General features: G+C 38.1%; 1 protein-coding gene across 1 annotated transcript in view; it reads right to left on the bottom strand.

Annotated features, from left to right (window-relative positions):
- The window catches only part of LOC124798376 (neuroguidin-A), a 73732-nt gene that overhangs the window by 39347 nt on the left and 17932 nt on the right, over window positions 1-16453 (bottom strand). The window contains exons 4-5 of the mRNA XM_047261746.1: window positions 9741-9901; window positions 9029-9137 (exon numbers count right to left, since the gene is read on the bottom strand). Coding sequence (XP_047117702.1) covers window positions 9029-9137; window positions 9741-9901 — 270 coding nt within the window. The remainder of the gene's footprint in view (window positions 1-9028; window positions 9138-9740; window positions 9902-16453) is intronic.

Below are 16453 nucleotides of genomic sequence, written 5' to 3'. Positions count from 1 at the left end.
CACAAAAATAAACATATACTGTAGGGGGGGAGGTTGAATTCTTTGACGTTGTGTAGTTTCGTACCAGCAGTATGTAATTAAGACTGCAATGATGGCATGCAATTCCACATAAAATATTGCAAAAGTATTAAGTTCAAACAACACAGTTTCATTTACAAATGATTTATTCACAGGATAAAAACTATTTGATAACAAAACCAATTACAAAGAGTACTTACAAAAAATCAAGAATATTTCAAAAGACCATGCAATAGCAATTTACAGTGAGCTCTCAAATATTTTTCCTTTTATTACAACACTTCATCTAAAAGGAAAAAGCAATCAAATAAAAACACAAAAAATTACTGTCTGACTTCCTACATGTAGCATATTAAACAAAACTCAAGCGACTCTGTCAAAAGATATGCCAACTGGTTCTTACCATCTATATAATTTTATGAACATAGGAGTGTTGGCCCTCTATATGTTTTGACTATTGTTGATATTCAGGTTGTTAACTAGGATTAATCCACTAGTGTTGTCAATTTATTGAACAACTTCAGAGTGGTGAAAAGATGAAAATCTGAAGATGTCAGATTGGGGCTGTGAGTGGGATGGTTAATAATGTACCAACTGAATAAATCCAAAGGTTTCCAAATAACTCACAAGAATGCGGCCAGACAATGTCCTCAACAACCACCAGTATTTTGAGAGGTTCACACCCTGTCATTTTCAAGCACAAATGCAACGATAAAGTGCTGGGGAAAAAAATTTAAAACCTCAGTATGCAGAGCATATACCAGAAGATAAAACACACACACACACACACACACAAACTGCTTCCTTAATAACTCTATCCCAATAGCTGGAAATGCATGCCAGAACCTAAACATTGTTATTTTCCATAGGATGACTGTTGCCAAGGCAATGTTCCTGCAATAGGAAATTTGTTTGGCTGTTTCAAGCATATGTGACATCTATGCTCAACACACCAGTGGTCCAGGATCCTGACAATCTGATCAATGTATGACATGCTCGCAACTGCAAGTAATCAAAAGACACCTGCCTTATACAAACCAAGATCATCCCTTAAAGATTCCAAAGGGGCCCAAATCTTAGATAGTAGTTGAAAAAGACATTTCACTTCATATTTATGTAGAATACGAGCAATCCTATAGGAAAGGGTTCCTGCATAAGGCAAAAGTGCTGTAGACTTTGGTGCCACCTCGGTGCTATCTTTACTCACCCGATACATTGTCGATTGATAGCTCAACGCTTGTCGCTCTGTCTTTCACTATAACCATTCTGATGAAATGTGATTTTGAGTTGGGCTAACTCAGCTCACACACTTTCAGGGGCTTGAGATGTTGTAAGCCTGATGAATCAAGGTCAAATTAGTCCTTCACACTGAGCCTATGGTGACAGCTATTAGCCTGCAATAAAAATCAGTTTCAGTCCGCTATCTATAAATGAGATGTACCGATGCACCATTAACTTTCCTCCTCAGCAGCACATCCTGAAAGGGAATGCAGCTATCCTTTTCCACCTCCATCATGAAGCAAATATGTGGATGGATTGAATTCAGATGTTCTAAAAAAACCTTTTAAATTCCCATTACCATGAGGCCAAACAACAGAAGAATCATCCACATATCTGAAAAATACACAGGTTTCAATGGTGCCAACTTCAGGACACATTCCTTGAAATGTTCCATAAACAAACTGGCAATAATGAGTATCAATAGGCACCTCATCGCAATTCCATAGAGATGCTGAGTTGCAGATAGGCACAATAAGAAGACTGTCACAAATAAGGCTTTCGTCCAGTAAGGCCTTTGTCAAAAATAGAACACACATGCTCGGGCTCGCGCGCCCACACACACACACACACACACACACACACACACACACACACACACACACAAAAATGCAACTCACACGACTGCAGTCTCAGGCAACTGAAACCACACTAAAAACAGTAGTTGTGTGTGAGAGTTGCATTTGTGTGTGTGTGTGTGTGTGTGTGTGTGGGTGTGTGTGTCTGTCTTCTTGATGTTCCTATCTGCAATTTAGCATGTCTGCTATATGGTGAGTAGCCACTTTCCTTTTCATAATATTGTTAGATTCCATTCTGGATTTTCCATCGTTTGATTTTTGTATTTTCATAGTACTTCATACTGAATAAAAAGTAAGAGGATGTCAACACACATTGAAATAAGTTTGTTGATTCAATACCAAACTTAACCTCTATTAACCGTAATGAATTAGAGTATCACAAGTAAAGAGAGAGACCACATCAAAATTTACTAGAATATTGGAGTCAGATGCATTTTGTCTAATTAACATAAGAAATCCACTGAGTTCTTAACGTGATCCTTAAACTGCCGATTTGTGAACAAAGAGTGTTTCTGCACAATATGTCAGAGAACCAACATTACTAACAATCAGCCTACAAGGAACCCCTTGTCACATAACCTAGGGGGAATAGCAAAAATGAATTGAGACTCTTGATACTCTCATGCAGCGAGGAACTTTCCTGCAGGAGGCTGTTAGTCTTTCTGTCAACACTCTTTGTGGGCTCACTTCGAGTATTACACTCCAAGCCATGGAAACATTCAAACTCCTTCAAACGATGGCAGCTATAGAACAAAATTCCCAGTCAGACTATGACCAATGTTAAAATTTTTGAAGGCATCAATAAATGAAGATGAAATAATGTGTGCTTTGAAAATGACAGGGTGTACTCCCTTTGAAACATTGGCGATCATCAAAGATGTCACCCGTCTGCATTCCCGTTATTTGAACATTTCACATGCCAAGAGACTTAAGTTTCACACTGTTCATCTCTATGTAGAGGACCTGTATTATTGCTTGTGGAGGTCGGAGGAAATTCGTGTAAGTAGAGAGTGATTAAAATATTCATTGTCATTTTTGTTATGGTGTCAAGACTATAATGGTGTCCCAACATATGCCATAGTTGTGAGCCATTTTAATTCTCCTGCCACAAACTACATCGAGCAACATGCTGTTTTAGCTCTGGAAGGATCCATTATACTCACTGATCGTTTTGAAAATTTCAGCAATTTCTTGGGACTGGCTGGTGAGTGTTTTTTGGTTGGAATCTGATTGAGAATTTCACTCTGTAACTGCTGTCATTTGCTGATGCTTGAATGTTTCCACAGCTTGGGGTATAATACTACATTTCGATGTTCTGAGTCAATCTCACAGAGGAATTTTGCACGACTCAGTTTTATCTGGGCTAGGGAAGGCTTAAATTTTATATCAGTGCCTGGTGTTTACATGTTGATTTTGTAAGTTGCCTAACAGGATCTTTTAAAATATCTTAACATGCTGGCTACATTAGCATGTCATGTAACTGGGGCATGTTCATCAAAGAGTAATACGATAACAGCTGAGAGGGCTGTTTTATGTTAACTTAAGAGTTGATCTGACATTGTTTTTTATCTGCAGTCAAGGGCAATGCTACAGCTGTTTTCGACAAGCAGGACTACATTCAAAAGATACAGTGTTTATTGCCTGAATTAGGATATGGCAGGATCAGTGCTGATCACGCAAAAAGTGTTGACAGAAAAACTAAAACCTCCTGCAGTAAAGTTCCTTAGCGCAAGAGACTATCTACAATCTTAATTCTTATTGTGCTGTTCCTCCAAGGTTATGTGGCCTTCCAGGCCCACATGTAGCAAAACACCTTGGCCACTAGCATGTCAATGTGAGCAACACATTAAGAATTCGGTGGATTTCTTATATCGATTAAAGTTAATACATATGAATGAATCTGATAGTTAAGTAAACTTTGGTGTGGTCTCTCTCTTCACTCGTGTTACTCTGACTCATTACTGTTAATTGTGGTTTAAGTTTGGCGTCGAATTAACAAACGTGTTTTGACACATGTTATCTTCCATTTACTTTTTGTTCAGTGGTTAGTACCATTTTTAGACAGACTGAGTTGCGACAGGAGGCCCATTGTCACCTGTTATAGCCAATTTGTTTATGGAAGACTTCTAGGAATATGCCTTGGAGTTGGTGGCTTTGAAACCTGTGGTTGATGGTACATAGGGAAATGTCATTTACAGGAAGCCGCCTCACACTAATGTGTGTCTACAGGCTGATAGCTGTTATTGTCTGACTTCATACCTTGGTCCATAGGGTCCATATTATCTTAGACCCTGAAAGTTTGTCAGCTGAGTTAGCCCAAGACAAAGTCACCTTTTGTCAGAATGGTTATAGTGAAAGATCACACATGTGTTGGGCTGTCGATCAACTGTGAATCAGGTAGAGTAATGATGATACTGAGGTGGCACCAACATCTACGGCCTTTTCTTCTTACGCAGGAAACATTTTCAACATGACTGGTCAATACTGCAGAAACATGACATGAAATGTGTTTTCAAACACCATCTAAGATTAGGGCACCTTTAGGATCCAAAATGGATGATCTTGGGCTGCCTAAGGCAGATGTCTATCATATTCCTTGCAGTTGTGGCATATCATACACCGATCAGACCATCAGAACCTGGAGGACTGGTGTGTTGAGCACAAGTGTCGAACAAGTTTACAACAGCCAAGCAAATCTGTTATTGCAGAACATCACCCTGGCACTAATCATTTTATGTAATATAACAACGTGTAGATTCTGGCATTCACTTCCAGCTACTGGGACAGTGTTATCAAGGAAGCAGTTGAGATTAAGTTAGTAAATGACCTTATAAATAGAGATGAAGCTTTCTGCTAAATTCTGTGTGGAATTACGCTCTTTTTCACCTCAAACATCAGAGAAATTGAGCTATTGCTACCTCACCCGTTGGTTATCAATATCCACTACCGATAACGTCTGAGTCATCTGATTGTGTGGTAGCACTAGTGCAAACGATGCGTGCGTGAGGGGGAGGGAGTGATGGGAGGGGAGGGGCAGGGGAGGGGAGGGGGGGGGGGAGAGAGAGTTTTACATTTCGACATATGTTCTGCAAACCAAGGTTTTAAATTTCCTTGTACAGTGCTGTCACTGTACTTGTGCCTAGAAAATTACAGGGTGTTCATCTGTTGAAATATGGGGGGTTGTCCAAAATGACACCTGGTTACATGCCCCTAAGTTATTTGAACATTTTATACACTGGGATAAACTTAAGTTTCACAATACAAAAGCTGATTTGTGGTGTTGATTGCATGGGGAAGTGCAAAGTCACGCACCAATGTGCATTCACTGTCCCTCTGTTAACATTTCACTATTTTGTTCTGGATCACACTCTGTAGTTTTTTTATGGTTTCATAGAACCATACAGCTTTAATTGTTTACCCCTGGAGCAAAAATTCAGTAAGGAGAAGCCCTTTACAGTCCGAAATACGAAGGTCACAATTTTTCACACCAAAGAAACGGTTTTGAATTTGTTTGCTTTTATTTATTTATTTATTTATTTTCATTTCTTGAGTGTAGTAAGCCACGTATGTTTCAGCACCAGTTGCAACAGAGTCCAGGAATCACTCACCAAGTGTTCCAGTTTAACAACTTCACAGAAAAGAATCTGGAGATTCTGGAAACATTGTGGTCAGATCATTATGAATCATTTCTACGATCTTGTTCACCCCCTCATTAGTCACAATTGGTGGACACTGTAACACCCCAAGGACAGAAAATCCCAATTAAAGTAAGGGAGTGAGTCATCTTGACAGTGACGGCAACTACTGATGATAAAATCTGCACTGATAATATTTTGATTAACATCTATATTATTCAAATACTGAGAATAGCATACAAAAAGGGGAGATAAAAGGAAAGGATTAGCATAGATTCTTTATCAAACATCTACAGAATAAATTCAAAATCATATGAACGAAGGTTGAATCCAAGAAAATAATTCAGTCAAAGATAACATTTACCATGGAAGAGAGTTGTAGCTGCATCAAAAAGGAAATTCAATGCGACTGCAATGCAACACGGACATGGAAATGTTCAGTTAGTTGGTTGCTCTTGAGTCGCTCTAGAGTACTTTTGTGATAGTTGTCTGGATGGAGACACTATTAGATTGTTTCAGTTTTGGAACTCTGATAATTCGTGAGGTAGAGACTGAAGTATTGCTAAGTCATTCGACTGATGAAAGTTAAACTTTACCGTTCTCAACGCGACGGTATAGTAAGACGAGTGTTAAGACTTCGATTGAGTGATATTGGTTTATCGAACTTAGCCTTCATACTGATGAACAGTTACAAACCTTGAGAGCAATGGATCAATGACAGAAAAACAATTCATAGTCTTGAGTAGGACACAATAAAACAAAGACACAAAGAAAGACAAGTACGCCGATTAGTCAAAAGTCGTCATCAGCATCACAGTTACTGAACTGAACAGAAATTAATCTTGAATGACATACGCCCAATAGTGCATATTATGCCGGTTTACGTTACTGCTGTTGGTGAATGACACTTCGTCGCTAAATAGAACGCATGCAAAAAATCTGTCATCGTCCTGTAATTTCTCTTGTGCCCAGTGGCAGAACTGTACACGATGTTCAAAGTTGTCGCCATACAATTCCTGGTGCATAGAAATATGGTACGGGTGCAATCGATGTTGATGTAGCATTCTTAACACCGACGTTTTTGAGATTCCTGATTCTCGCACAATTTGTCTGCTACTGATGTGCGGATTAGCCGCGACAGCAGCTAAAACACCTACTTGGGCATCATCATTTGTTGCAGGTTGTGGCTGATGTTACACACGGGGCTGAACACTTCCTGTTTCCTTAAATAACGTAACTATCTGGTGAACAGTCCGGACACTTGGATGATGTCATCCAGGATACCGAGCAACATACACAGCACACGCCCATTCGGCATTTTGGTCACAATAGCAATATATCAACACGATATCAACCTTTTCTGCAATTGGTAAACGGTCCATTTTTCACACGGGTAATGTATCACAAAGCAAATACCGTCCGCACTGGCGGAATGTTACGTGATACCACGTACTTATACATTTGTGACTATTACACCGCCATCTATCACAAAGCGAAAAAAGTGGTCCAACTAAAACATTAATATTTCTTTACGTACTACACGAATATGTAATAAAAAATGGGGGTTCCTATTTAAAAAACCTATGGCAGCACCATCTAGCGGGCCAACCATAGTGCCATCTGGTTTCTCCCTTCAAGCTAGATGAGTTTCGTTCTTTGTAGTTCTTTTGTTTGATGCTTATTTCGTGAGATATTTGGCCCGGTCACTATCAATGGACCATCCTGTATACGAGGGGCATTCAATAAGGAATGCAACACTTTTTTTTCTCAGCCAATTTCAGTTGAAAAAATGTAAAATTTGTTGTGGAACTATGGAGTATTCCCACTTCAGCCGCTATAATTTCATTAAGTTCAGACAGGTGGTGGAACTAACCACAGCCTTCAAAATGGTGTCTGCAACAGAAGTGCACTCCAAGCAGGAGGTATCACTGAGTTTCTTTTGGTGGAAAACCAGAATGTTGCAGATATTCACAGACACTTGCAGAATGTCTATGTAGACCTGGCAGCGAACAAAAGCACAGTGATTCGTCAGGCGAGGCGTGTTTCATCATCGTAACAAGGTCATGCAAATCTTTCTGATCTCAGGAAATTGAAGAAATGACTTCATCATGTTCATCGCCACAAAAATGCAAACAAACTTCTACCTCGTCATGGCACTGCAAGGACTCACCCAAGTCTGCGCAAATGAGAGCAACTCACAAAACTTCAATGGACTGTTCTTCCTCATCCACCCTACAGCCCAGATCTCGAACCTTCTGTCTCCCATCTGTTTGGTCTGACAAAGGATACATTCCATGAGAAGCAGTTCGTGGATGATGCAGCAAGATGTTGGCTCTGACATCAACCAGTAGCGTGGTACCATGTGAGCATACAAGCCCTCCCAGTAAGGTGGCGTAATGTTGTTATTTTGAATGGAGAGTATGTTGAAAAATAGGATTTTGTAGCCAAAAGAATGGAGAATAATATAGTGTATTGGAATTCTCAATAAAACCAACCTGCTTTCAGAAAAAATGTGTTGCATTACTTATTGAACGCCCCTTGTACATATTTTTTCGAGATCACTGCCAACTTTCCATATATTTATCGTCTTTCCATTGACTTAAAGTGCTCATGATCAACAAAAGATTACCGTATTATCTGAAATTTGAGACTCGAAACAACCCCCGTCTTTCACTTTTTTTTATTTACTGACACAGAGGTTTTGGTGCCAATATTTATCTTTGTGCCCGAAAAGCATGCCTGTGTAGCGCTACATATATTCGACGGCAGAAATCAGTTGTGGCGGCACCTACCAACATTTTTCAGAACGTCCGCTTACTTTGCACTCGATTCTAAGCCGCAGGCGGCTTTTTGGATTACAAAAACCAGAAAAAAAGTGCGGCTTAGAATCGAGTAAATATGGTAGTAAAATTCAACTCTCATTGCAACTCTTCAGTAATGCCGTAATGTAACTGCCTTAATAACTAATCTAACTGACATTCATTCATTATGTAAGGTGTTCACTTCTAAAGAAAGCATCTTCTTTTTTGCAGTTTTAAATTCTGATTGTAAGATAATAAAGAATTATTATTAGAAGAATTGTAATAACTATCGCCAGTGCATCTAGATCATCATCCTAACAATACATACTCCTCCTTTTTTACTAATCTATTTAGTTATTTGTTTTAGTGACAACCCTATTTTTCCCTCATGATGTTTGATACTTCTCACTCGCTCCTTTTTTTTTACTTTTTAATTGGTCCTTGTTATGCTGTTGCAAGCAATTAAGGTATCTGGCAGCCAACCCTTGCATACCCCATTATATTACTTTTCATATTTGTGTCAGCTAATGTTCTGGCAATCTCTATGATACTGCCTTTCCTTTGCAGTCTTTTTATGCTTTTCCGTCTTTTCGTTTTTAGGGTGTAGCTTGCAAAAGCACCCAACATTACAAACTCGCTAAACATTCTACAATAACCCATCATGCTTAGCAAACACACATTTGAAAATTCTACAAGATACAAACAAAAGGCTAATTACCATAATGCACAGCAGCCAATTTTGGAGGAACATATATGCCTTTCTTCTCAGCTTTTTCTGCTTGTTCTTCTTTTTCACTACCAGAGTCACTTTCATCTTCATCATCCAACTGTAAGAAGAAGTTAAAATTCTGCAAGTGTTACTTTCAGTACGAATAATACTCATGGTATTTTATTTGCGGTGAGGTACACTTAAAAAAATAAGCATGTTACTTGAATTATTTTCTAAATTTTTATTTAACTTTTGCCATGCAATTTAATCACAAAGCTGAACCACTCTATAAATGCAAAGGAAAGGAAAGAAGATTGGGGGCAATACTTTGTTGATGACATGGTTAATACAAAAAGGACAGGGAAGGAAATGTGCCATATTCATTTTAAATCATACTCGACTGAGGGAAATCGATAAAAACTGTTATCTGGCTGGCAAGACAAAGATTTTAATTCTCCTCCCCCAAAAGATTACAAACAGTAACAAAATGTGTATATGAATACACAAATACATACACAGCTTATTTGACATTTTTTTTTTTTTTTTTTGTGCATCGTTTCCTCTGACACAGCTTTTAATTCTACCATAAACCATTTCCCCTCCTTCCATTCCTTAACTGCCATTATGAGAAATTACAAAAGAGTGTGTCAAGAAATAGCACTACGTATGAGATCAATATTATTTAATTTCCATCGATTGCATAATTTTATGCTGAACATACCTTTGTTATCATGTTGTCAGGATTAGCTCTGAAATTTGTTGCATCTTCACCACTTCCAGAACCAGTGACAGCAGTCTTAACCAATTTGTCAATCTGGTACTTCAACTTATGACCAATAGGTCTGATCTTCTCCAAAACTGTACGAATTTCAACAAGGCGATCTGCAGACATAAATGCTGGTATTAAAAACATGGAATGACACTGTAGCAAGAATACACATTACCTCTTAACAAATATGCAATAATCTGGAACGAACCAGAGAAGTGCTGCCACTGGTCAAAACCAATTTGACAACTCTAACAATTGATATACACATTCTTTGCGATATTCAGAAGTATTATGGTGATAGCTAGATCTGTCCATCAAATATAAACAATAGCTTCTTCCATCTTTGGCATTTATTGCATCATCAATATTCTACCAAACGATAAAAAGTGTGTGTGTGTGTGTGGGAGGGGGGGGGGGGGGGCACAGGAATCACATTTCAAAGGATTGTTATTGTAATCCTCATCCATCTGTACATATTTTTGTTTCCTATGTTTCTGCTAAATCAATGCTGCACAGTTTCAATATACTTCAAGAACAGCATCATGAAATCACCAAAATAGCCGCAGTAATGTGTATTTATGTATTGACAATCAGTTTCAGTCAAGTGATCATCTTCATGTCCAGAATGTTATTACATCAGGATAAATGAAGGTTCTTGTTGATGTTAAGAACATAATCATTACCAGTGGCAGCATCTGTCACTTATACATGCTTCCACTGTCTTATATACTTTTTATATTAGTCAGTAAGTGTATAAACTGATACTTCATTGTACAACTCCGCATGATATCGCATCAAAGGTGTATCATAAACTCTCAATAACGCTGGAGAGGTTTCTTTCAATAGGACAAACTCAGTTTCTCTTCACAACCTCACACTATCCAAACTTGTGCTCAGACTTTAAACAACTGGAATGCTGAGAAAAGTCATGAGCAATATTTCATCGCACAGCCCCTGTCACCCATCATCCACAGGGTTAGCCACTTATCAAACATTTACGCACAAGAATAGATTGTTAATCAAAGTTGCTGCAACTGTCCACTCGATTTCACCCACACTTCAGTACTCAATTCAAAGGTTGAGAGTTGGCCAGAACTTGAATTTCATTGTGTGTTGAGTGGAAGTAGTTTACCAGATTTAAAATAAAGTGATAGAAATTTCGCCATTCCCATAGATAAGTGGCGGATTTGCAGTGGTAACAAAAGATCAAAAGGACGTGATTCACAGAGTCTCTCTTCTCCTTCAAAAGTATGCAGTTCTCATAATGAAAATGATCTGAATTTAATCAAAGTACGATGTTCTTTCATATCTTCCACTGTTCCTATTAGCAACATTAGTTATAAACACAAAGCAAAAGAGCATCAATATCACGTAGGTAATCGGACATGAGTATTTCACAGCATTCTTTTGAATAAAGAGGAACTACCACATAGTGTTCTTTGTTTGTAGATTTTACCAATGATGACTTGAAGCCTATAAAACTAAAGAGACTCCCTCAAACAAAACACTGAGACCATGTAAGTATGCCCATCAAATGTTTTAAGCATCATGAGTAACAACTAAAAGGAAATGTTAGATTCTTCACATAGAGGTATGAGCTCCTAAGAGAGCCTTAGGAGTATCTCTACTTAATTGCAGAATATAAATTCCCACACATTACTGGTGAGAAATTACTCCTTTCCGCAGGAATCAAAGTGTGTGACATAACGCGTGGAGAAAAGTTGGGCTGGAGTCTGAAGTCAATACCACTCTCAGTTGATACTGTGGCTCATCATATTAATGCAATAGCCACTGTGGGAAAAAAAAAAACACCAACACCACACCTGCTTCTTGATAGCCCAAAATTCACCCTGCAACTTTATGACAGTACTGGTATCAGCAATCTTTCCCAGCTTCTTGTTTTTGTACCTTGCTGTTATGAAAATGGATGCACGAGGAGTTTCTAATTCGTAAAGGTCTGAAAGAGAGGACTAAAGCAAAGATATTTTCTTTCTTGTGAATTCCTTTTTTGTTGACAACTATGTATCATGTACAAACTGTTTTGGTATAAGTACCAATGGTGTGACAGCATTTAGTGGAAGTAAAGCAGGGTTCATGGCAACAGGAAAGGCATTGGCTTCTTAAGTAGTACAACCAGAAGTCAGTAAAGTGCTGAATGATGCAGGCAGTGTTGTAAATTTTGTGAGATCATACAAGCTTTAAACAGTAGGCTGTTTTCGTTCTTTGTGAGGAGATGGGTTCTACTCATGATTCACTTCCATTGCACAAGGAGGTATGTTGGTTGTCTCATCGTAAAGTTCTTCATCAGGTCATGAAGCTGAAGGACGATTTTTGTCTTTTCTTATAGAACAGCAGCCTTACACTTGTGGCTCTATTTCTGGATGAAAAGGCTTCTTAATATTGTGACGCTTGGCCATCATTCTTGAGAAACTGAATGATACATCAGTATCACTTCAAGACCGAAATTGTAATATCATCTTTCTAAGAGAGAAAAGGTTTACAAGAAAACTTGCAATTTGGAAAACTCTGGTGTAGAAGGGTACCTGCGAGATGTTTTCTTGTCTGAATGATTCCATAATGGGAAATGAGTTGGATGTAGGTAAAATTTGTACAAGTGGCATAGTATTTCTTGAAAACTTACATCAACAATTCTGGGACAAATTCCAGAACCCTGGATCTAGAATTAGTTTGACGTGATCACAACAGACCACTTGTTAACAGTAGAACAGCAGGAGTTAATAGAATTCTCAAGTGATTGGACACTCTGAAATGAATTTAAATCTAAATCTTTTGAAAACTTTTGGCAGACCCTGAATGAATATCGCAGTTTAGCAAGAAAGGCAGTGGACATGTTATTACTCTTCACATCAACTTATGTGTATCAGTCAACATTTTTCATATTGGAATTAATCAAAAGACAAAACATCGGTCACGATTGCAGCTGGAAGGAGATCTTTGAGTTGCTGTTTCAAAGATTCAACCAGGACTGGAGACTGGATTGGCTTTCTTGACAAATTCAAGTACACATATCACATAAAATGTGCCAATGTCAGAAAATTTCTGAATTTCAACCATATGCCTTTTTACTCGCATTTATTTCCTTCTTAGATAAACAATTTTATTATAACCATTTTTCAATTGGCATTTAAATGTTAACTATTGTTCTATTGCCATTTGTACATCACAATATTTCAAATATTAAAACATTCTAAACGAAATAAAAGCTATATACATGGAAACAGTTAAACTTTAACTAACTAATTTGCAAAAAAAAAAATTTAGTGAAACACACATAATTACTCAGTTCCAATAACTGTGCGCGAGCACACACACACACACACACACACACACACACACACACACACACACACACACACACACACCTGTGGTTATTTATGAACTAGTTGTAACTGTTAACTTTCACTACCTTTCAATAATATAAATGTATGATAATTTCAATCCTCGAGCTGGCACATTTATGTATAATGTGCACCAAATACAAGTAAAATTGTTTTTCACCATTCCATTATTGTTTCAAAATTGTGAGCCCATACCTATTCCTTCACCATTGCTTCAGCTAACATGGTGATAAATTGTGTTGTCAAACATTCAAATGCGCAACAGTAATATAAAATAGACAGGAAGTTGGGCCACAGAAGATTTACGATGTGTGCAAGAAAATGGCCCAGATTACGAGCTAGCAGCACAATCCCACAATGAGGCAGTTGTTTATGAGATAATTGGTAATAAAATAAGCAATAGGCTGGGATCTGATGCAACTATACTCTTTTATGCTTTAAGAGGGTCATTTACTGTGGGATAGCACCTCTCCATGGCAACAGTGTGATATCATGAAAGTTTAGTTCATTATTGTTTAACTGAACTGTGATTTAGCTCATATTATGTAAGTTTATTTCATTATTGTTTAATTAAACTAAGATTAAACTACAATTTTGCTCTTACATATCTACCTCGGTGACACAAAAGCGCTATTCTTTACATGTGTACAAAATAAGCTGTGCGGCTGCTCATGATATGAAAACTGCTGTGCCCGCTTGAGGGTTGAAAAACATTTAACTCTTATGTACTCGTAAGGACACTAATTATTATTACTGTTGTTGTTGTTGTTGTTGTAACTGACAGTTGCATATAATTAGAAGTAAACAGTATCGTGGACTGTTTTTGCGCCAAGTATGAGTGCTGCTGAAGGAGGAAAGAAAAATGGTGTGGAGGGGAGTGCAAAATAATGTTTCAGAAGGGGGACAAGATGGGAAAAGTTGGAGATTTCTTGATCTATGGGACATTAAACCTCAATTTCAATGTGTTTTTCCTTAACTTTCTGAGTAAATTACAGCTGCATTTACACAACTAATGCACTCCTGCCAATAATTTGACTGAATCTTGTTTCGACTCGGCTGTCTCTGCAGTCATGGGCCTGGAAATATTTCCTCAGCTTATTCTCACCATGTAACCAACAAAGTGACCCATGACAGTGCTGAATTCTGTGCTGTAATGCCCAAACGTAAGCTCTGGCTAGACCACTACAATTTCATTGTAAAAATAATATACGGTATCTGAATGCTAAATGCAAAAGTAATACAGAAGATGAGAAGCCAGAATTTTTAAATGCTATGAAGGAAATAAAATGAAAGAGGTATTTATAAGTTACTGGACGGTCATCTCCTACATCCACATAATTATCAAATTAATGATACAATCGGAGCACTAAGATGGAGTCAGTCACACACACTATTCAACAAGCACTAACCTCGTGCTCAACGAATAAAAAAAAAGTGCTTGCCAAGCGTCACAAAGTTCTCACCACATAGCAAGCATACTGAACCCAATATGCACATATTACCATGCACCAAATCCATCTGTGAACAGTGAATATTTGAGGTGTCAGTATTTTGATTTCCATACAATTAACAAGCGATGATGAGACTAATTATTGCAGTATAATCAATAATCTGTCTTGCTGTAACCGTGAGAGTGTGTGCTTGGGTGTCTTGTGTAGAATTTGTGTAATTTTACAGGAAAAAGAGCAAGAGATTGAAAGATTGTGTGAATACTGCTTTCTGTTACATTTTTCTATGCTCCACACACCAGTCTGTTATAGGGGAGCAGTTGACTTTAAATTATTTTACATGTTGTCTTGGCCAGGAATTTTCATTATTGTTATCTGAAATCAGTCATGGTAGTGGGAAAAAGGGGGAGGGGCGAGGAAGGAAGGAAGGAAGATAGAAAGACCAAAAGAAAGAAAAAAAATCCAAAGGGCTTATTATTATTTGTGAAATCCTTCAATAACATCTAATCTCTCTGTCAAGGAAAGAAAGAAGGAAGAAAGGATGAATGAAGAAAAAAATTCAAAGGATTTATTGCTGTTTGTGGAATCCTTCAATAATCTCTCTCTCTCTCTCTCTCTCTCTCTCTCTCTCTCTCTCTCGTTTTGCTGATAATGTGAAAATATGCTGTCACTGACTGTATACCGTATTTACTCGAATCGAAGCCGCACTCAAATCTAAGCCGCACCTGAAAAATGAGACTAGAAATCAAGGAAAAAAATTTTCCCGAATCTAAGCCGCACCTGAAATTTGAGACTCGAAATTCAAGGGGAAAGAAAAGTTTTAGGCCATCTCCAAATCGAAACAAAGTTGGTTTATTGTAATATGAGACACAATTTAGGTCAAATGAATGACGATACAGCTACAGTAGTTTGGTTTGAGTCGTAAGCTTAGCAGTTAAGGTTTACCAGGTAGCCATTGCTATGCGTCAGGCACTCCGCCCGTATTTATACGGATACCCTTCCTTTTTCATGTGCTTCGTCTGGTTTGAATTGATTGCTTATTTTTCTTTGGTATGATAAGCGCCGTTTTCTTTGTTACAGGTGTTTACGTCACTCTAAGCTGAAAATGCATTACTGTACTGTGTCATGCATTGTTTGTCGCATTCTGATAGGGCGCGTTTACGGCCCTTCGGCGCTCGCGGCATGGATTGCTTTTGTGCGCGCTACCGCCACTTAAAAAAAAAAAAGGGAGAGGAATCGTCTCATTAGCGAAACAATAGCAAGAGACTGCTGTTTGTTGTTACTTACACTACTGCTTTCTTTGATAATGATCAACAAGAACCAAATAATAGACTGTGTATGATAGATGATGTTCTGAACGAAAGTTTAGCGAAAATTTTTCTCCGTTTGAAAATCTTTGCAGGCGCCTCTTTAGTTCATTACATTCTGCACAGAAATCAGAGTCACCTTAGATTTAAAAATCTAGTCAATTGCCGTGCTTCATTTCTGACTGTATCACTATTAGGCATAAGAATAATGCGAATATAAACATGACATGAATATAATAGAGGGAAACATTCCACGTCGGAAAAATATATCTAAAAACAAAGATGATGAGACTTACCAAACAAAAGCGCTGGCAGGTCGATAGACACACAAACAAACACAAACATACACACAATATTCTAGCTTTTGCAACAAACGGTTGCTTCATCAGGAAAGAGGAAAAGAGAGGGAAAGACGAAAGGATGTGGGTTTTAAGGGAGAAGGTAAGGAGTCATTCCAATCCCGGGAGCGGAAAGACTTACCTTAGGGGGCAAAAAGGACAGGTATACACTCACACGCACGCACATATCCATCCGCACATACAAAGACACAA

The sequence above is a fragment of the Schistocerca piceifrons genome, chromosome 5 (assembly GCF_021461385.2).
Source record: "Schistocerca piceifrons isolate TAMUIC-IGC-003096 chromosome 5, iqSchPice1.1, whole genome shotgun sequence".
NCBI classification, from domain to species: domain Eukaryota; kingdom Metazoa; phylum Arthropoda; class Insecta; order Orthoptera; family Acrididae; genus Schistocerca; species Schistocerca piceifrons.
This window is presented reverse-complemented; position numbering and strand designations above follow the sequence as displayed.